The 21,236-nt window shown below is 40.7% G+C and overlaps 2 protein-coding genes across 16 annotated transcripts in view; one reads left to right on the top strand and one right to left on the bottom strand.

Moving 5' to 3' along the window:
- OFD1 (OFD1 centriole and centriolar satellite protein) overlaps window positions 1–14,488 on the top strand; it is a 28,779-nt gene extending 14,291 nt beyond the window's left edge. For all 4 annotated transcript variants that reach the window (XM_085550544.1, XM_015848299.3, XM_085550540.1 and 1 more), the window contains exons 16-22: window positions 2,941–3,073; window positions 6,064–6,164; window positions 10,067–10,186; window positions 11,220–11,371; window positions 12,366–12,527; window positions 13,274–13,344; window positions 14,385–14,488. In XM_085550544.1, coding sequence (XP_085406670.1) covers window positions 2,941–3,073; window positions 6,064–6,164; window positions 10,067–10,186; window positions 11,220–11,371; window positions 12,366–12,527; window positions 13,274–13,344; window positions 14,385–14,430 — 785 coding nt within the window. In that variant the 3' untranslated portion in view covers window positions 14,431–14,488. The remainder of the gene's footprint in view (window positions 1–2,940; window positions 3,074–6,063; window positions 6,165–10,066; window positions 10,187–11,219; window positions 11,372–12,365; window positions 12,528–13,273; window positions 13,345–14,384) is intronic.
- Window positions 14,489–15,565: 1,077 nt separating this feature from the next.
- GPM6B (glycoprotein M6B) overlaps window positions 15,566–21,236 on the bottom strand; it is a 97,504-nt gene continuing 91,833 nt past the window's right edge. For 6 of the 12 annotated variants that reach the window (XM_015848376.3, XM_015848404.3, XM_015848358.3 and 3 more), the window contains 3 exons: window positions 20,166–20,239; window positions 19,786–19,851; window positions 15,566–17,557 (listed from right to left, as the gene is read on the bottom strand). In XM_015848376.3, the coding sequence (XP_015703862.1) occupies window positions 17,408–17,557; window positions 19,786–19,851; window positions 20,166–20,239 (290 nt within the window). In that variant the 3' untranslated portion in view covers window positions 15,566–17,407. Of the gene's footprint in view, window positions 19,193–19,785; window positions 19,852–20,165; window positions 20,240–21,236 lie in introns of all 12 variants that reach the window. The other 6 variants (XM_085550624.1, XM_015848386.3, XM_085550644.1 and 3 more) reach the window with 2 other exon arrangements.

Genomic DNA, 21,236 nt, shown 5'->3' with positions numbered 1-21,236 from the left:
ATGCAGAGATTGTTTCAAAAGTTACTATTCAGTGTAACTACTTTGGAACACTACTAGATCTGGCTAATAGTGATTAATCTTCTTTCTGTATTCTTACCTTCTCATGTAGTTATTGCAGTTTCATGTGCACAGCAAAAGGCTGCATCGTTTGACTTCCATTAGATTCTCATTTCCAACTTGAAGGGTATAGTTTTGCTTTTATTTGTTCTATTGGCTGTGACATCGTCATCAATATTCTCCAGCCGTTGTGAAGGAGAAAGGGGTTAGTGTTTGCTCTTGAGTTTGGAGTTTTTTAATGTGCTATTAGTGCCTATGAACCATTCAGAAACTCTTTTTTTTAAGTGTCAGTATTCAGAAGAGCGAGCGAAATAGAAAACAGTGGGATTTTGAAGAAAACACATTCTTCTGATTCAAATCTGCAGTACATCTGCTTCTTGAATCATGCAGTTCTTGTCGCTCTGTATCAAAATGGATTTAATAGAATGAGAAAGAAATACTGACAAAAACACTAAGGACGGCTTTTGTATAAAGGAAACACGAAAAGGGCAGCTAAGTTTGGAAAAGCGTTGGCTGAGGTGAGCGGGTGGAAAATGTGGAGAGCAATGAGTGGTGTGGAAAGGGCAAAAAGGGATTGATTGATCATTGCTTCACAGACCACAGAATCCTGCGATGTTTAAAGAAAACAGAAGGAAGTACTTCTTCGTAACATTAATAGTTTGTGGAATTTATTGCTTCTGTAGCAACAGGACTAAATGGGAAAATAAAACTTCCCTACTGGGAGGGCCTGGAAGGTGGTGGTGGCAGGGCTGTGTGGCCAGAGGCAAGATATCCCTGTTCTCATTTTCCAAACATTTAATAACAGGCACTCTTGGAAATATGCTACATCTGAACTATTGTGGCTCTCCTTGTGTTTAAACTCTTCCAGCAGTTTGAAAAAAAAAAAATATGTGGTTTCTTCAGTACATTCCTAAATTTTTCAGATAAACTTCATCAGGTCTCGGCCTTTCCAACTTTGCTAACTATATTAACTATTTTCTCTCTATGTCTATTTATTTGTTTGCTTGTTGAGCTGCTGTCTGCTTCCGGAATTAGCAGCATCCCATTTGTCATAGTGTTGTGAAGATTGAAGAAATAAGTGACTATTCATTTCCTTTCATCATGGAGGGGTGGACCTGTCTTTTCTTATTATACTATTATTACATATGTTATATTATTACAAGTTTTGAAATAGCTTTTTGTTCCAGAAAGCAGGAGAATTAGTAGAGAAATAGAGATTTTTGGATGAAGTTTTCATTTTCAGGAAGAAGAAATAAATAATAGGACAGTGAATGTAGAAGAAGAAAGCTTTTAAAAAGCTAAGGGAACTGGTGACAATGTGTCTTGTGAAGATGCTGAAAGTGAAGATGAGTTGCAAGTTATTTGGCGATTTGGACAACAAACTGTCTAAATTAGAAAGTGACATTTATAGTGAGACATCAATGCAGATTGCTCCTGTAGCTCTTCAATATCTGGATGTGCAAAAAGTAGCACAAAGGATACATGAGTGCGAATAAATATTAAAGTCATTGAGGCCCTGGAGCATGTCCAAAGGAGGGCAACAAAGCTGTGAGTGGTCTGGAGCACAGGTCTTATGGGGAGGGGCTGATGGAGCTGGGGTTGTTCAGTCTGGAGAAGAGGAGGCTCAGGAAGACCTTGTTGCTCTACAGCTGCCTGAAAGGAGGCTGTGGTGAGGTGGGATCAACCTCTTCTCCCAGGTAACAGTGATAGGATGGGAGGTGATGGCCTCAAGTTGCATCAGGGGAGGTTCAGAGTAGATGTTAGGAAAAACTTCTCAGAAAGAGTGGTGATGCAGTGGCACAGGCTGCCCAGGGAGGTGGTGGAGTCACTGTCTCTGGAGGTGTTCAAGAACTGTGTGGACGTGGCACTGGGGGACATGGTTAGTGGATGGTATTGATGGTAGGTGGACAGTTGGGCTAGATAGTCTGAGTGGACTTTTCTAACCTTAACAATTCTATTCTTATATGATTCTACCATTTGCAAGCTTTATTAAAAGCCTTTTTAAGGCATTGTTGTTGGTTTTTTTGTTTTTGGTTTTTTTTTTTTGCCCTGGTTTCTAAGGAAGCTCAAGGCTTCCCTTGTCATATAGTCTGTGACATCCTTCCCTGATAACAACCCTTGGTAAGGGGATATGATCTTCAATATTATTCTTTCCTCTATCATCCATTTTCATTTATCTGTAGCAAATGAATATTCCACATTGGTTCTTTATGAAGAATTGCCTTTGAGAGACCTCAAGCATTCTCTTTATCTGGCCTAGTATGCACGTTGCTAGCTTAAAATACAGATCAGCCACATCTTCACTTGATGCCCAGTAAGGGAGAAATTCTTAGGTATTTGGCAGAAAGGTTGGATTTTGTGAGGAACGGGAAAGTGTTACGGGGAGCTGTTAATCATAGGCCTCATGAGCAGAAAATTTATGATAGCAAAGAATTGTGGAGGAGAATTTTACTATGGGGGAAAAAAAATTAGAAACAGGACTTGGGTAGCTGTATGCATGAGAAAATGATTATTTAAAGGTATTACTGCTTAAAAGTAATTAAGAAAATTGAAATGTTTGTTTGTCTGTGGGAGGGAGGAGAGCAGGCAGGAAGGAAGGGTGCTTTTGGGTCACCAGCAGATCTGAAATGTCAGACTCTGTTTTCCAGACAGAGTTGTTCTGCTTTTGTCAGACCCGACACTGCTGGAAATAAACAGTACGAGAAAGTTCACGTTGCTTACATAATTGGGTGTTAGCAGCCCTGCGGTGGTGGAGCATGCACAGTGCGCTTATACATGGTTTGTGTAAACCAGACTTATCTGACAAGTAGAAGGATGAATAAATGATTAATACAGTCTGTGTTTTGGTTTTGGTTTTTTTTTGTTTTCTTATTTATTCTGCAGACACCAGTGACTCGTACCTCGCCTCTTCCCAGCAGAATGTCCATCAGGTGCTTTCTCCTATTCCAAAGCCATGCATTCTTTCACGTTCTGAGTCTCTTTCTTCCTCACCATCCAGTCAAGGAGAGAAAATCAGGTAATGTCATTTACAAAGCAACATTTGAACCCGCTTTTTAAGGAAAATAAAATAAAAATTCATGGTGGTAGCTGCTTTTACACTTCAAATAAGCCATGAATTTTATGTCATAGCTTCTCTATAAAGGTGGGTGACATTTCCATCTTTAGAATATTCTCTCTGTTTCACATTTTCCATTTAAAACTTTTCATGCATTGGTTTTCTGATTAACTTTTGGATGCTTTGGGTGCTGTTGCTCAAAACAAGGTATGGTATGGATCTTAATGTTTCAAAAACACTGTAAGATGTAAATCTATAGTGTCAGTTAGGCCTTCTGTTTGATTTCATTTCTTTGCACAGTAAACCACTTCCAGACAGCTGAACAGAAGATTTGTCGCTAATAAATTGTGAGAAACAAGTAGATGTAAGCGCTATTCTAGCGGTTTGCTCTCATAAGCTCTATTGGGATTTGACAGATTTGACTTTCCAGTGGGCTTCTGCATCATCCATGTACATATGATCCTGATAAGGACAACAGTAATTTCTGCTGATGTTGCTGACTAATGTTAAAATAAACCTCGTTTCAGAAGACAGTTGACTCTTTAGAGGGGTACAGTTCATCAAGCTGTAACGCTAACGTGTTTTTTTTCCTACTGAAATCATATTAGTGTGCCAGCGTAACATTTCCTGGAATAGGAATCTGCAGTCTTCTTTGCATGTGTGTGATAAGTAGCAGAGCTTTTCTCCTGTCCTTTGTGTTTTAAGATCTTTGCTGAGTAAACGATTGGATGTTGTGTTGAGGGACATGGTTTAGTGGGAGCTATTGGTAATAGGTGAACGGTTGGACTGGATGATCTTTTAGTTTTTTTCCAGCCTTGGTGATTCTATGATTCTGTGATTATAAATGAATAACTCTGAAAAATTAAGCCGTGCAGGAGTCTTCTGTTTTTCCTGTCTTTCTTATTTCCATATATGTATAATTCTTCTGTAACTAGTGGTTACCAGTGCCTTCACTTTCCAAGACTGAAAATCTTGATTCTTCATTAAAAGCTCAACTGTTTAGTATCTAAGGTGTCATTTCCTAGGAAAAGACACTTGAGTCAGTGTCTTGCTGGCCATCATTCCAGATTTTATTACTGTAGAAAGATGGCTGTGCTAGGGCAGCTTTAGTGGTCATTCATAGGCCTCTTATATTTTCGTGCTTAATATGTGTTTAGTGTAGAGACAATCTCTCTAGTTAGAATTTAGGAAGAGCTTTTATATTTTCGGCTTTGAAAAGAAGCTATTGAGATTTTTAGGGACTGTGAGATTAATTCTGACGTTGGTGTTTGCCTTCCTGTGGCTCTCCTTTGTCTGTTCATTGACATTTTCTACAGCGTGCATCAGGTTTGCTGTATTGTTGTGACAGAACTTAGAAAGGGAATGTTGAGTGGTGACCTGCGTGCTAAGGTTCTATGGGAAAATGCTCCAATGCTGTGAGGAAATGTGCTTCTTTGAAGGGTGTTGGAGAGCCTGAACTACTAAAAGGAATAAACTGTGGGAACAGTAAAGCAGCATGACCAAGTTGTGTTGCAGAGAACAGGCGCGGGTCTGGCAGTGGGTGGTGGCTGCTTTCTTGGGTTCTTTGCGACAGATCAAGGGTGTGTGGTCCCAGTAGCTTTCTTGGACTTCCTGCTTTCCCAAGACATCTTTAAAGGGAAAATGTTGTTTTGTTTAGGATTTTGAAGGGTTTTTGTGCATTGCGCTATTTACTGTTGCTTTAAGTATCTGAGAAATGCCATGTGTGGGCTTCTCCTCTGACTTACTCCCATTATTAGGCAAAAGCCACATTAGTGATGCTTACTGTGGGATTAGTTTTATGACCTGAAGATTTTAAGTGACGATGGGAACCTAAGTGGAAAGAAAAGGAAAGATGCTGTTATAACACCAGTAAACCATTAAGTTAGGCTTCTGTCAGTGGGGGAGAACAACTTCTCCTCTGATCAGGACCTTCTTGTTTATTTATATTTCAAAATATGAGCAGTATGAAGGAAACCAATAAATACAGGCAGGAAGACTGAAGTTATAAGGCAGATGAATTATCTGACCGTTCCTTTTTCATATATGGCTGAACCTAACTGAGGCTTGTTAGTGGTTTTAGGCTTAAAGTAATTTTATACACTAACAAAATAGTTCAGATGGTGGCAGTTGCTTTTTGTTTATAGTTTAATGGTCATTTTGGGCTTAACTCTTGGGATTTATTTGGTGTAAATGGAGCAGCCTACCAGCTTGTACTGAAAATGTCTCATTATGGGGGGTATGGTTTGTTCGTTCTCTGCTTTTAGCCCTATGGAAGGCCTGAACTGCTTAGAAATTCTAAGCACAAACATATTTATGGAAGGGTGAAAAGCAACAGCTGGTGTGTGGTAAGCTCCTTTATACAGCGCCGCTGATGAATTGGTGACCTGCACTACTTCTGCTATTCTGATTCTGGTCAGTTTAGTAGAAAGGTCACGTGGGAGATGCCGTTCTTTCACATCATCTTTCTGATTAGATGAACGGGGATTTAGAATGAGGGCACTAACCCCATTTCTTATTGAATTTTCACCCCTCTGTTTATGTTTTGCCGGACCCATAATCCTAATACATTTCAAGCGCATCTGTTAAAATGACATCGAAGTGGGAATTAGTTGAACACAGAGCCAAAAAGAGGCTTTCTATTTATTTATTTATTTTAATTTCAGTTGACTGCATGTCACACTGTTGCATTTCTGTTGTTTCAGTCTGATGCCTTTTATGTCATGTGTAGGTCTTGGGGAAAGGCTGTGGGGGGCAGTGCCTTATAGCAGAGAGCTGTCATTCGATAGAAGTTAGGGGAGTGTACTTCAATACATAACTTTGGAGGCAGAAAGCTGCAGTGTTTTGCTTGCATGAGTTTTACGTATGGTTTAGTGGGTTGCTAATCATGCAAGTAAACCTCTTTGCTTATAAGTTGTATTTTCAGTTGTTTACCTTCTTCCTCCTCCTTTCAGGCTTCAGAATCAACGCGTAGATAACCAAGATTTCAGTGATAATCCCAAGCCAGAGAAACTAGTATACGAAGACCTCGAAGAGCACTTTTCTTCTCTTGAATGTAAGTTTTAGTGCAATTTTAGACAGCTTATTTAACACCACAGGGCTTGAGACTTGCAAGACAGTTGCCTTGTCAGGTTAAAACTGTAGCTGGGAAGGAGAAATTCCAACTCATGCTGGAAACAAGGAAAAAGAAACTGGCTCAGGGGATGAGTTCTTTTTCTTCTTATTTGCATCTTTAGAAAAGGATACGGAGTAATAAATAGTTCCTAAAATCTAGTTGGTTCTGAAATTTGGGAACATTCTTGTTCAGAAGTCTTGCATAACCTTGTTCTGACTAATGCATGTCAGTCTCACACTTGCTTTCAGAATGCTTTAAAATTGTGAGGGTTTTTGCTTGGTGATTAGTTTTAAGCAAAGCATGCTAAGTGTGTAAACTAACTTGAGGTGTTTGCAGCGTAAGACAAAATCACAAGGAGAGTTTTTCATTGACAATATTGGAGCAGTATTTCCGTGTTGTAATTCTGCAGATACATTTTCTGGAGCCACTACTGCTCTTGCTGAGTCTTCTTTCAGTAATGGAGGCTTATGTTATGAGTTAGAAGTTACTTCTGAAGTGCATATAAATGTGCAGAGAACACCTGAAATTATTTCTGGCATAAATCAGCATCTTACAGTATGTTTGGAATATATGGTTAGGTTTCTGAAACACAAATTTTATCTTTTTATTTATTTATCAGTTTAGTTTATTATTTTTATCTAAACTTTCTGGTCTACTTTGCTGGCAGGGGGGATTTTGCTGCATTGCTGTGCTTTGCTCAGAGATATGATTTAGCAGAGGGTTGTTAGAGTTAGGGTACTGTGGTTAGGCTGTGGTTGGACTTGAGGATCTTTGAGGTCTTTTCCAACCTGATTAATTCTATGATTCTGTGATTCATGTTGTGTGCTGCAGGAACGTTTTATTTTCTATGCACTTGAGTTAAGCGTGCAGGGTCAGTTGTAGAAAATTGAGCGTGTAAGTAAGGTGCTATAGAAAGAAGAGAAAAATAAAAATTAATGTACTTTATAGCCATTTGTGTATGAAGACAGAAGTAGAAGCACAGTTATGGGTTTAGTTTCCTAGTTTCTCAGTGTTTGAAGAACCTATTAATGGTGGGCCTGAGCAGCTTTATCTCCCGTGGAAACAGGAGTTTAATTTAAGTAAAATTATCAGTGAGGAGGATGTGAATAGTGTGCTTTAACACCTCCCTCATTTCCAAAATTCATCATGCCTATAAAGTCTTGTCTACAATGACAGATGTCATTGGATCGTACATCATTCACAAAGTGATAGAGGAGAGCTGGTTGTTACATGGGAGACAGAGAACAACTGAGTTTCAAGAAAATATGCTTCACTGGTGTGAGTGTTTTCCTAAGTTGCTTTCATATTAGAGATTTTTAGGAATACATTTCAATTTTACTGTCACATATGTGAATGGACCGGCATTTTCTTGGCAGCTGGGCCTGAATACATGCTGTGCCCAAATAACTTATTACCACTGTATCATTTAATGACACACAGTAGTTAGTAGGAATGATATTAAGAGTTTGCAAATACCAATGATTTCTAAATTAACAGTTCTTTAGTTGAGCCAGACTGCCTCAAATCTCATGATCTAGAAGGCAAATCAAAATGGCGATAAACAGGGGGACGGTAACTCAGGAGAAGTTAGGAGGAAAGAAGAATGTAAAATCTAAGTATTCGTAGTATAACATACGAAAGAAGAAGGAAGGAAATTGGTGAGAGTATAAAAAAACAACAGTGGAGTGAAGAAGATACCACAGAATATGGGGTCCTCAACACAAGGAGAACATGGAGCTGAACAGGTCCAGAGGAGGGCCACAGAGATGATCAGAGGGCTGGAGCACCTCCACTATGAGGACAGGCTGAGAGAGTTGAGGGGTTTTCAGCCTGGAGAAGAGAAGGCTCTGTGGGGACCTACAGGAAAGCTGGGGAGGAACACTTCTGAAGGGCATTTAAGAGACAGGGTGAGAGGGAGCGGTTTTAACTGGAACAGGGTAGATTTAGACTACATATTAAGAAGAAATTCTTTACTGTGGGGGTGGTGAGACACTGGAACAGATTGCCCAGAGAGGCTGCGGATGCCCGATTCCTGGAAGCATTCAAGGCTGGGCTGGTGGGACTTTGAGCAACCTGGTCTAAAGGGAGATGTCCTTGCCTATAGCAGGGGGTTGGAACTGGGTGACTGAAAGGTCCCTTCCAGCCCGAACCATTCTGTGATTTTACAGTATAAAGGTGACAAAAGAGAATGTGGAAAGCCTCATACTCATACTTTGAATGAGCTTTAGCTAGAACAGATTGGGTGTTGGCTGCAATTAACTTTTAGTTGTGTGCTGGTTTTAAGGACATAATGCATCTCTTTCTGTCCATCCTTGCAGAAAGGAATGAATACGTATGAAGAAGTTTGTATTTTTTTTCACTGTGCAGTAACCACGGTTCTTACAGTGCTGTGTTGTCTGTTTTTCCTGCTTATGCGATCAACAGACTTCTAGAAATTAGGTGTTAATATTTAACCAGAACCTATTTGTGATTATTTTTTGTCTATTTCAACACTGCAGATGCCCTGAAACGTACTGATTCTTCACAGGGGAATAATTTTGTTGTTGAAAACCTTATAATTTAAACCTGAAGAGACGAGGAAGAGAAATAATAAAATAGAACATTTTCTTTTGAGTGTAATAATCCATTATTATGGTCTTATGTAAAACATACGGAGTTGAGTTGCCTAGGCATAGCTGGTAGCACCTCTTGTTGCTTGTGTAAAAAAAGGTGAAAGCATTCTCATCTGTACCAGAGAGGCTGTGGATGCCCCAGCCCTAGAGGTGTTCAAAGCCAGGTTGGATGGAGCCCTGGGCAGCCTGATGTAGTATTAAATGTGGATGTTGGTGGCCCTGCCTGTGGCAGGGGGTTGGAGCTTCATGATCCTTGAGGTCCCCTCCAACTCAAGCCATTCTATGATACCAGTGCTAGACTAACACTTTGGCATAACTTTTCTGTGACAGCTTCATCTAAAATTCCTGTACAATAATTTTAATTGAAGAGATTCAGACCATGCTGAGAGACGGACTGCTTGGTTCAGGTGTGTTGTCATCGTACAAAATACTTCAGTATTTATTGCAGCCTGGAAAAATGTTTGAAACCTCACTAATATCTGAAAGATGAAGAATTTCTATTCTCCAGGCCTTGACCCAAATTGTAAGGAGATACATGAGGTATCTGTACTGAGTTAGATGAAATGTTTGGAATAACAGTACTGTATATTTTGGGTTGGCTGCCCACCGCAAGTGGCAACGTCTGGCGTTTTGCAGTCTACTGTAATGCTGGGATAATAGCAGTTTGTGTGTTTTGCAAATAAATCATGAAGATGGAACTGAGTATAATAGGGGAAGTACAGCAGTTGCCTTTTTTAATCCAGAGCCATTTTCCACACGTGAAAGTATCATGCAGAGTATTTGAGTTAACATTATCCATCCCATGCCCTGAAGAAGGCAAGGATCCTAATAAAATATGGGATAAAGTAATTGAGAGTTGTTTTATGTGCGTGAAATGGATGAGTTAAGTTTGGACGTGTCATTTTTTCTGTGATCCGTGTCATGATTATATAAAGAAATGAAAACATTTTGGTTTTCTATTATATATTTATTCATGATTCTGTTTTGGCTTTGTAAACAGATGCGTTCCAACAGCTAATTTAAAACCGAACAATTCGGTAATTAAATAAGCAAGCACAGCCTGTGATAATTCTTCATCCTCAGGGACGTGGTCAAGTTGGAAGGAAAACGCTCAATTAGTGCTTATATTTATGAGCTCAAACACAGCCATTCCCACACTTTGTGTCCCTTCCTTTGCTCCGCTATTGTGATTACAGAATAATGAAGCCATTGTTCGCATTTCTTCTCCAGATCAGGGGGACATTCCAGAGCAGTGTGAAAGTGATGTCTTGCATCCATCTGGGGACACTGTCAATGGAAACCATGTCACAGCCACTGTGCGAGCGACAGCCACTTCGCCGCAGGACTTGAGTGAGTTCTCAGCTCAGAAACAAAAGTGAATGCCCCTTTTAGATGTCAGCTGTGCAAAACAAAAAGCTAAATATTGAACGTTCTGTAGGTCTGGGTGCTGAAGTGATTGGAAACTTTTCCCCAGAGCATTCTGCAGTAAAGGAGGAGGAGTGTTTTCTTTTGCGTTGCTCCGCGAGGATGACTTTCCTCACCCTCATTTTGGTTAAACTTGTTTTTAATTAAAGGATTTTTATACATCCCTCCTTCCCCCCCACACACCTCTTCCTCCAGAGAGGATTTTGATTCAGTCTTTTCACCTTCTTTTTTTTAGAGTGATTATTAAATATTGTCTCTCCTCTTGGGTTTTTCTGTACTGTATGTGTGGACTGTTTTGTTTCCTCTTGACTCTGTTCGCAGGCTGCGTTATCACAACACTGATTTAATTCTTTGGGTGGATTGGGCTGATTTCAGTGCAGCATATGCAGCTTTTCTAATTGTTCTGCATAGCAACACGGTGATTCTCATTTAGAGAAGATCTTGCTAGCTTCTAACATTGCCCAGTTTTTAGTTTGCCCATCAAATTGCCCTCTGAATGCTCTTCCACTTACGTGGATTTTCAATATACCGGTCACATAGGCAGCCTGTCTTTAAGTAATGTTAAGACATTTTTAAAGTGCTTTGCTTTATAAAGAATTGGATCCAACCACATTGCTGAGGGAAGGAATATAGCATGGGCTGTAAGGTAACAGATTTAATGAGAAAACTCAAGATTGGAATGAGAAATGCAGAGAGAGATTTGTCAGTTCTGCAGCCCCCACTCGGGCTCCCCGTTGGACTTGTGGGCAGTCATACATCAGGCTGAAATGCACTGAAGTGGAATGAAATGCAGCCAGATATATAACTGTAGTATATGTATATATATAAAAAAATCCAGTTGTTTTTCATTTACCCTTAATGCTATCCAGGAATCTGTAACTTACTTGAATGCTACTGCAGTAGACTACAAAAGTGTATATATAAATCATATCAGAGAGGCTGAAATAATTTTTCACAGCTGTGTTGGATCGAAGAGAGACTGAAGAACAAAATACAGAAGACAAACGCTGGGAAGAGGAGAGGAAGGCCGGAGAAGAAAGGAGAGAGGAAGAACAACAGGGAACTGGGGAGAGGGAGCAAAATGAAGCAGAAGAGCTGAAGAATGAGACGGTGATTCAGTGTTTTAATCTCTATTAGTAATGGGGCTTTGTACTTCCATATTATTTTAGAAAAAGATTTTATTCTTTTAATTTAGATGAAAGTAGTAGAGGCCAAGTTCTTTAATGTGTTTGTATGACTAAACAAAGGATCTTGCTAGAATCATAGAATGGCCTGGGTTGAAAAGGACCACAGTGATCATCTGGTTTCAACCCCCTGCTATGTGCAGAATCGCCAACCACCAGACCAGGCTGCCCAGAGCCACATCCAGCTTTGAATCATCCAAGCTAGAGCTTGTTACACCAAGTAACTTCTCCACTGGAAATGGATGCTTTTTATTCCATTCTTTGTGTAAATGATTCGTGTCCATACAGTTTCATGGCGAGAATGCAAATGTCACCAGACTGTAACGGAACAAGTGATACACTTGTCATCTATCTTGTCTGCACTTGCTGCTGCGTGACATCACCAGAACATCTCAGTGTCCATCTGTTCATTAGCCTTCACCAGGGTAACTACCCTAACTAGGGTGATTGTGGAGAAGCAGAAGTTAAAAGGAGACTATAGGGAGTTTAAATCCTTTTGAGCTGTTGAGCACATACTGAAATAGTGTTCAGTTTTTTGCTCCCCCACCCTGCTTTCTTCTTCCTTTTCCCACACCCAAGACCTCAGTTAATGCACTTCACTAAATTACACAGCCTCTCTGTGTCAGCTCATTTTCTTTGGTCTGCATGCAGTTGCCCACCTCAGCCCAGCTCTCTGGCCATAACAAGAAGCTGGGATTTCAGTCCTCACAGCATTTCAAGGCATCCAGACAGAGAGGGTTTTCTTGAACGATGCTCCTTGAATTTGACGCTTCAACTTGAACTGCATGTAGCAAATGTAATGCTGTTTACATTTGGCACATTTCACTGAGTTTAGCATTAAGCCCTGTAGGTGTTTTGGTGTCCGGGTAATTTTTGACCTGATCAGTATTTAATTTTATTTCTTTATTTTTGTCTTAAAGTTGATCCAGGACTCAATGAAAACTGATGAAGAAGAGAAGGGAGAAAAAGGCAAAAGCAATAATTCTGATGCTGAAGAAATTGTAAAGGATTCTACTCCAAACCCATTAGAAAAATACATGAAAATAATACAGCAGAGGAGAGAGCAGGAACTGGCACATGAGGTGATTATTCTTAAAAGGGGCCCTCAAAGTATTTAAATTAATTTATTTAGGTACTGGGACTGTGTTTAAACATAAATCTGCCTTCAGTTTTTAAAATCCTGTGTTTAAATGTGGTGTTTTGAAATCCTAATCAAAGTGCAGCAGTTCGGATCTATGAAGGTCAGTTTGTGCTCCAATACCACAGCTGGCCATATTGACAGCACGAGGAGGGAAGGTCTAGATTGGATGTTGGGGGGAAGTTCTTTACTATGAGAGTGGTGAGGCGCTGGCACAGGCTGCCCAGAGAGGTTGTGGATGCCCCATCCCTGGAGGTGTTCAAGGCCAGGTTGGATGGGGCCCTGAGCAGCCCGGTCTAGTATTAGTTATGGCGGTTGGTAGCCCTGCCTGTGGCAGGGGGGGAGTTGTAATCTAATGATCCTTGGGGTCCCTTCCCACCCAAACCATTCTGTGATTCTGTGACAGAATGCAGCTTGGCAGAATGAAAACTGTGTCCTGATAGAGCAAGCACATGGGGGAACATGACTTTGATAGCAAGCTGCTGCATACTTTTTTCAGTCATTATCCCAGACTGTTTTTCCAAAGCTCCATTATTCTACATGCAGCGCTTCATTGGCAGAAATGAGCTGGCTCTTCCCAGAGAGTTTTATTTTCAGTGAGGTGCCCTAAAGAGCAGGAGCAATTATTACTCCCTTAAGCCTTGATTTAAGAATCAGTTACAGAAGGTGTGTTTTCCTCTTGGCTGCCAGGATTCGAAAAAGGAAGAAATACAGGACCTGTCGCTCATGGAGGGAATCACATCTAGCGAGAAAGACGACAGGTAAGGACCACATGTTTCTTCTAACTGCTTCTGTACATAAATATGGCGTGAATTAGGGCTAAGAAGGCATCTACCTCTCAAAAAGCAAAATAAAAAGTAACAAACTTGTAATAAAAAGTAAAAATCTTGCAATAGCGGAGAATCCTCACAGTTTTCCTACAGGTAAGTTGTGAAGTTGAAGTCTAGGAACCTACATTCCATCATCTGTTTCAATGGCTGTTGCAATTAAAACTTTCACCTGCAACTGAGCAGCGTCTCAGTTTCTTTACGTAGAACTGAAGCCTGAGGGATTCTTCCTGGGCAGTGACCCGATGAAAGTGTGTCTGTGCTGCACCTAGCAGGTAGTCTATCATTTGCATTGCCTTCAGCTTTGATTTATTGGAAGCATCATGGACTTCTGACAAACTAGTTCACACGCTGTGTCAGAGAGCTTACTGGCAGCCTGCGCATGTCCCACATTTACTGTGGGTTACCTCTGGAGATCAATAAATAAAGACATGTTGCCTTTAGTTCTTTGATAGGGGAAAAATATCTCCATGACAGGGGAGAGAAATCTCTCTTATCAATCTGATATTTTGATTTATTTGAAGGTGTACAACTGAAAAAGTATCTAAGGAAATCTAAGGAGTGCGCTTAAAAAATTACTTCTGTTATATATACATGTTATCTATCTATCTATCTATCTATCTATCTATCTATCTATATATCTATATATATGATTCAGTGTTATCTGTCCCTTTGGAGTGCTGTTGTTCACTGGTTCTCCTGAGTTACACCTGGATGTTCTGGGTCAGTAATACAGAAGTATTATATGAGAGTGCCAGTGCACAGAGGAGGTGGCCCAGATCTCACTGCTAAAGGCTTGCTTACTCTCAGTTCACAGGAGCAGCACAGATGGACTTCAACTAAAGCAGTGATTATGTGCAGCCTCTTAAATTGTGTTGAACTTTTAACTTTTGCTTTAAAACAAACATATATTTAAAGTAAGAAGCTACTTAAGACTCATACCTTATTTTCCTCCCCTTCTGTCCCGCATACAGTGCTGCAGGCATTTCTCATGGAGACGATGACGACAACTTCTGGTGATCAACAGCAACTGATTTGGGTCTTTGTTTTTAACTACAATAAAAACATTTTTAAAACACCTTTCTGTCTGTGAAGGAAGTCGTAGTAAGTGCTAGGCCCGCAAATTTCAGGCTGTGCAGTTATAAATGAATAAAGCTGATGCTGGAGTCCCACTGCTTCAGTCACTGCACTCAAGATTCCTGATGCATTGGTGATGCTGGAGGAGCCCCTGTGCTTGGTAGAAGCTGTAAATTGGTGTGTCCAGGTGAATGGCCTTTGGCCTTGAATCCCTACAGCCTTCTACAGCTTTTGAGGTGCTGTTCCTCCCCTCCCATCCCCTTCCCCACCACTTGCCAACTGCAGGGCAGTGGGATAACCAAACTTTTTGTTATGCTTAGGCTTTTATGTGGCTTTAGAGGCATCTGGTGGAGACCCTTGGCTTGTGCGACAGAACCACGTTAACTTGCCTGCTGCAGCAGGAGAAGTGAACACTTCTAAAGCAGCCTTATCTCACGTCTCGCTGTGTTAGTATTCAGCAGCCCAGAATGGAGAGATTCAGATAAAAATGCTATTTGACTCATCTTTATTTAAGCTTTGCATTTTGTAGGTAGAGTATAGGCAAGATTGTTAAACTTTATTTACAGCATATAATACAGTATTTTTAATAATTAATTAAAAATTAATTCTGGTAATTCTGGGTGGCAGCGTATGGTGCAACCTGCAGTGTGTTGAGGCTGCTTATCTTCCCCTACCTTAGAAGAACATGAAGCCCAGTTTGACAGAAGACAGGGGCAAAACCTGAAGGTCTGCCTTGAATTCATGCGGATTCCCATAAACGAGGCAAACTTTACTTTCTGAAACTGAGATTAAAAACCGTTTACGGGCTAAACTAACTTTGTATGCTGCCAGATTTACAGGAACAGCTTCATTCTGCCTGCTGTGAGGAAGGGGACCTGGAACAAGTAGCGGTACTCCACGTTTGGAAAACTCACTGCCTTACCATGCCGAAGCACACACCTACAGAGCAGCCTCCTGCCATACATCACCAAATGGATAGCAATGAACAGAATGTGCTTCACTTCAGATCAAGATAATAACACAGGTGCGCTAGTAGAGGGTAGCTACGGGTCTGTTTAAAATAAGCATACCACGAGTATTTGTCTATTATCTACAAATATTTATTTTTAACACTTGGATGTAACTACAGGAAGCCCTTGGCACTGATAGAAAATATTGATTCACTGTTAGGTTACAAAAATTTATACATAGCAAAATTTAATGCTCTTTACATAAAAATATTAGACTACTTAAACAAAACTTCAAAAACTCCCAGTAATAGCTACACTGAATTAGAAAAGAATTAGGCTTTAAGACACTGCCTCCATTATTACCCTTATGCAAACACTGGGCTAGAACATCACCTGCATTGCCGTAGAAATGTCTCCTTCATGCAACAGGTAAGAACATACACTAGGCTATTTGTCATATTTGCTCTACACCGACCAACTCTGCCCCCCTTTCAAACTGTCAAATCAGACTGCAATGTTTAACAGAAAAGAAATCATATTTGCAGTTAACAACCCCCCTCGTTCCCCCCCCCCCCCCCCAAATGCCTCTTTTAATTCCAGCTTCAGGAAATGTTGTGCTTCCTTTGACTTACACTCAGCAAGCAGTCAAAACTATCAAACCACACGTCAGCATAACATGGGTATGACTCAGATACTCGTTTTTTCTTCCCCACCCCCCCACCTCCCCCCGCAAACAAATGATGTATTTAACTTTTCCCCCCAACATTTATATATATATTTATATATATATATATCATATAGAACAAACACCAATTATACCATCACTAATACTCAAGATATCACTGAAAGCTTCTGAAATAAAACACTGATTAGAAGGCAGACTTCTATGGGAAATAATGACTTTAAGATGGCACCAGCTCATGTCGTCGTTTTCTGACCACCATGTTTTCTCAATGTGCTAATGAATTTGTAAAAAGGAAAACACGTAAGCACTGACTATAAATTTGCTAAGCACCAAGAGAGAGAAAGGTGGACATCCTGTGTTCTGTTTTTATGGCTGTCGTTGTTACTGTTGGTGTCGAACTCTGCAAGCTTTCTCATCATCTGCTCACTTGGAATAGTCACATCGGCATCATTTTAATAAGGTAACACTTTTCACTTGCAATGTAGGATAATGGTCTCCTGCCGCTATATAAATGCTAAGACATTTATAGAAAATAAATATTAAGGCAAAGCTGACATTTATTTTCAAAGAAGGGGATCATTATCCAGATCCAAGCATCTACATTCCAGTAAATAGGTAATAAAAAGAAAGATGAAGACTCGGGACAGCTGCGCAACACTTGGGTAAGCACAGGGGAGCGACTGCTGCATTGTAAAAAAGTGTGGCACAAAAGTAGATGGCTGTTCCTGTGGCCCATGTAAAGCGTGATCAGGGAGTGCCCTATTATAACTTACATAGGAAATACTGCAACAGCTGTGCTTTCAAATGAGCGCGAGCTGCTGTCAGAAATCTCATTCAGCCGCAGCTTCATATACATGGTACATAAACCAAGGTCCTAAATCACGCGTCTTACACGTGCCTGTGTCTTAGAGCTGCACAGATCCCTACTGCTTGCTGGTTTGGAGCAACCGCCACAGTTTTGTGCAGGATTTCATGCTGCATGTCAAATAATAGTAAATAGCAAAAGTCTCAAAGAAGAATAATTTGGTCACTCATTGTGTGACACTCACTGTGTCAAAGTGTTGCCTTTTAAAATGCCTGGAATAAAACCTCCATTCTCTGTGTGAAAGGATGGAAGATTACCCATGGGAAGGTTTCCCTACGAACGTGTTCCAGGAGCTCGAACGTGAAGCTTTTACACTTCTCTATAATTTTGTTTGGTAGACACACATCTGTACTGCAGAGCAGCTATTTGTTGATTTGTCAGAGCTACAGAATTCTTCTGCTGAATTACTGTGGCAACCATTTATGTGTAAGAATTCAGTTGCTCTTTTGACCGAGACTGGATATCCTGAAGCTCCTGCTCTTCTTTTGCTTTGATATCTTGGTAGGCCTGCATTTTGCTTGCATCCTTTAAGTAGGCCCAGTTAGAAGACAGTATCATGAGGAAGTGGATCTGGAAGAGAAGGGTGAGCATGATGGCTAGTGAGCATGTCAAGAGGCAAAGCAAGCTGCTAGTTAGATTAATAGACGCACCTTACGATAACGACCAAATAAAAGTTACTCTACGTTAATAAGCATTCTGTTATTAAAACAAGCACAGAGGCTATTTTCAAAGGTCTCTACAATTCTGCATGCTAATATTGAGGGTGGTTATTCACAACTGAGAGGAAGTTAGTGTCACGGTAATTAAATGAGCTACAGAGTTGTAGGGATCAATTAAAATGCAGAATGGGGGGGAAGTGAGAAAAATAAACGTTTGTTTGTATGTGGCAATTTACGTCATCTGCAAACAGGAGGTGCTCAGAAAAACTGCTTCCTAAGGCGGTGGTGCTTAGGTATGTTCAAGCCCAGATCCTGGTAATTCTTTACCCCCAACGAGCAGATGTGAACTCCACCCTCCCCCTGGAAAAAGTCTGAAGCTGTAAACGGTTTTATTCAGGTGAACAAGGCTACAGTAACACATGGAAAAGTTAAACAACAAAACGCCGCTCCAAAACTAAGCAAAAGCATGCAAGCTCTGGGTTAAGAAGTCTTGATCGTGTACCGCTACAAATACATCTTAAAACTCCCACAGTCTGACTTCAGGTGAAAACTCTTACATGTAGCAACTGGGTTTTTTTTTGTAATCGTGGGGATTTTTTCTACTTTGTGAACTCATCTCTTCCCAGTTTCTCTTCCCCACACTTCGCGCAACAACAAAAAATCTACATCTGAAAAACACTGATTCTCTTCTCCTTTATTCCCCCCAACAGTGTGAAAAATGCCTCTACGCTCTATGCATGGTTTTGCTTCCTGTGCAGTCATACTTACATTTTTGAGATCTGGCTACCGAGAAATCAGTTACTAAAGCGCAAGCCACACAAACAACAAAGGATTTGTATGTTATTTCTTACTAGCTTGGGGCCCAAAACCAGAGTGTGATTGTTTGACGCCGAGTTGATACAGGATGTATCGCCTTCCAGAGGGAGCCATTTGGCAATTGTTTGGAAATGAAGGAAAAGAAAATCATCAACTTAATCATCCACGCACCAGAAATACAGCTAACTAATTCATAGCACTGGAGCTTCTCATTGCTGCCAAAAGAGACTGGCATTGCTTTATTACTCTTTTTGTTCTGTATCGTGTATATTTAGCACGCTCAAGGTTTTTGAAGTTGTCGTTCATGGTGAAGAGTAAATGAGTAATTCTGTTCCAGAAAATTTGTTTTAGAGATGAGTATTGGAAAGCAAAATGGAGCCATCAAATGAAAACATCCCATCTTCAGAAGAACAATTCATGAACAGTCCTACAGTAACTGAATCCTCTCAACATGACGGAATAGCCAGATCTCATCCACATCATTGTTCATATACAAGAAGTCATTTTATTAATCTGATAAGCTAAATGAGGCTTATTGAAGCTATTTACAATTACTGTAACAAAATTCAGAAAGCTAGACTTTTAGCCTAGGGTGTCAGTGGTATTTTTTCAAGCTACGCAATGCAGCTCTTTACTGGGCTTATACAATTTAGAATTTAGTGCAGCAATCTTCCCGACTCTTAAACTTCAAAACAGCATAGTTATATGTAGTAGCCATCATGTAGATCAGCTGGTGGAAGAGAACAAAATACAGGAGAGTAAGACACAGCAAGGTGACGGCTCAAGCCCACTTGGGCAACTGTCGATACTTTTACAACAGATGCTATTTGGAGCTTCATCCAGGGTGAAGATGCAAGATAAATTGCTCGCCATTTATCCCCTGAGTAGAATCTACAAACAGGCCTAAGGCTGTTTTGCCAAAGAACAGGGACTCTTACACCTGGACTTGGCACTGCAAGGTTGGACAGGTCAAATCGCTTGGGGCAGACATAAGAATAGCATACAAGCTACTGACTCCATAATCTACAAGAACGAAAAGAAATGGTGGACATAAAAGCACCAATACTGGATAGAAGTGGGATTTTAAAAGGACACGTGAAGAAGTTTTCTTTCTAAGCATAGGGTAGGTGGGTTAAGATGACTTCCTAAAGCAGAAGTAACTGGTAATGACCGAAGCGTAGCAGCAAATAACCAGATGGTTACAGCTCGTCCTCCTTTCTGTGCAGTATCACTATTTTAAAGATGCACAAAATTTGGCCTTAAAGCATCTTAAGCCTGAACAGAACACATTTTACAGTAAAAAAGGTAAAAATTTCTACCCACCAATGCTATGACAGTGGCACCAGCTCCAGCACAAGCCACAATGAAGAGGTGATAAGACATGTAGAACTAGGGAGAAAAAGATGTTAAAGCACTTTAATTAAAGTAACTGTGGATGGTATAAAACACATTTCAGCTATTGTAAAGAATAAAAAACATGCTGTCTCCATAGCAAAGGGTTCAAAGCTTTAAAAAAACAGAGTATTTAGAAAACACTCACTCTTTGGATGCACAGATACAGCATACTTTCAATATTCTGTTTAAATCAATCTCTTTACTCTACTAGTATTGGTTTCCTGAATAAGCCGCCATCAGGTTAGCTACTACCCCATGCTCCACTTAGCAACCTGGAGGCAGAAGGCGCCCACAGGGCGTCTGCTTACCTCATTCGTGTTGCAGATGTTCTCCAGGATCGGACCGCAGGCTTTGCCGGGTACAGCGTTCCATGGGATAATACCTGAAATAGTACAGGAAAAGAAATCATTAATCTTAGGAATCGGCACAAGCTTTCTGTTCCTTTCTCATCTTATCCTCCCACTTTCCAGTTGCGTTCCCATTTTGGGCATCCACACATTGACCAGCACAGCTTTGAATTGGCAGGAGAAATAAACTTGTTCATACTGCGCTCTCTCTTTGTACCAAGGCTTCCTGCCAAGCTGTGTTCTCAGATGTGGCTTTCCCATATGGCAGCCAAATGGTTGGCTTATGCACTTCAGGTCCAGTATGAGACTGGAGCTGCCTGCTCCCTGACTGGGGGCTGAAGGGAATAATCTGCATCTTAGAGACACCTGGCACCATTCAGGATATCCACCCCTTACAAGGTTAAGTTCTACTCAATCAAATAGGTAAAAAAGTAATAAGCAAGAGCTGCTACAAGAAGGTCTGGTCTGCCATACCCTCACATACTCTTTATTACTTCTCTTACACGACTGAAAATCAGAAAAGTCAACAGGAACTTATGAGTTTGAAATAACCTGAACTATCTCAGGACAGTGTGGCGTCTGGAAAGAAAAGACTTCACGGGATTCACTTTAAAGCTACTTTCTTCCCTGCAACTGCAATATACAGTTGAAGGCCTTCAGCTATGGCTGCCTCCAGAGCGGAAGGAGCAAGGAATCACAAGAAGCCAATTCTGTGAGTAATCAGAAATCAGTATAAATTTAGTACTATCTGAGGCAGACTGCTCATTGCTGGTTTACGCTTCTCAGAGAATCATGGAATCATTAAGGTTGGAAGAGGACACCAAGGTCATCTAGTCCAACCAGCAGCCCCTCACACCATGCCTGCTGACCAAATCCATCAGTGCCACATCCACATGTTCCCTGAACACCTACAGGGGTGGACGACTCCACCACCTCCCTGGGCAGCCTGTGCCATTGCATCACTGCTCTTTATGAGAAGAAATGTCTCCTAATATCCAACCTGAACCTCCCCTGGCACAACTTGAGGCCATT

The sequence above is a fragment of the Coturnix japonica genome, chromosome 1, assembly GCF_054131305.1.
Source record: "Coturnix japonica strain WE chromosome 1, WE-NBRP24, whole genome shotgun sequence".
Classification (NCBI taxonomy): Eukaryota; Metazoa; Chordata; class Aves; order Galliformes; family Phasianidae; genus Coturnix; species Coturnix japonica.
Note: the sequence above shows the minus strand (reverse complement) of the source record. Positions and strands in the feature narration are given on the sequence as shown.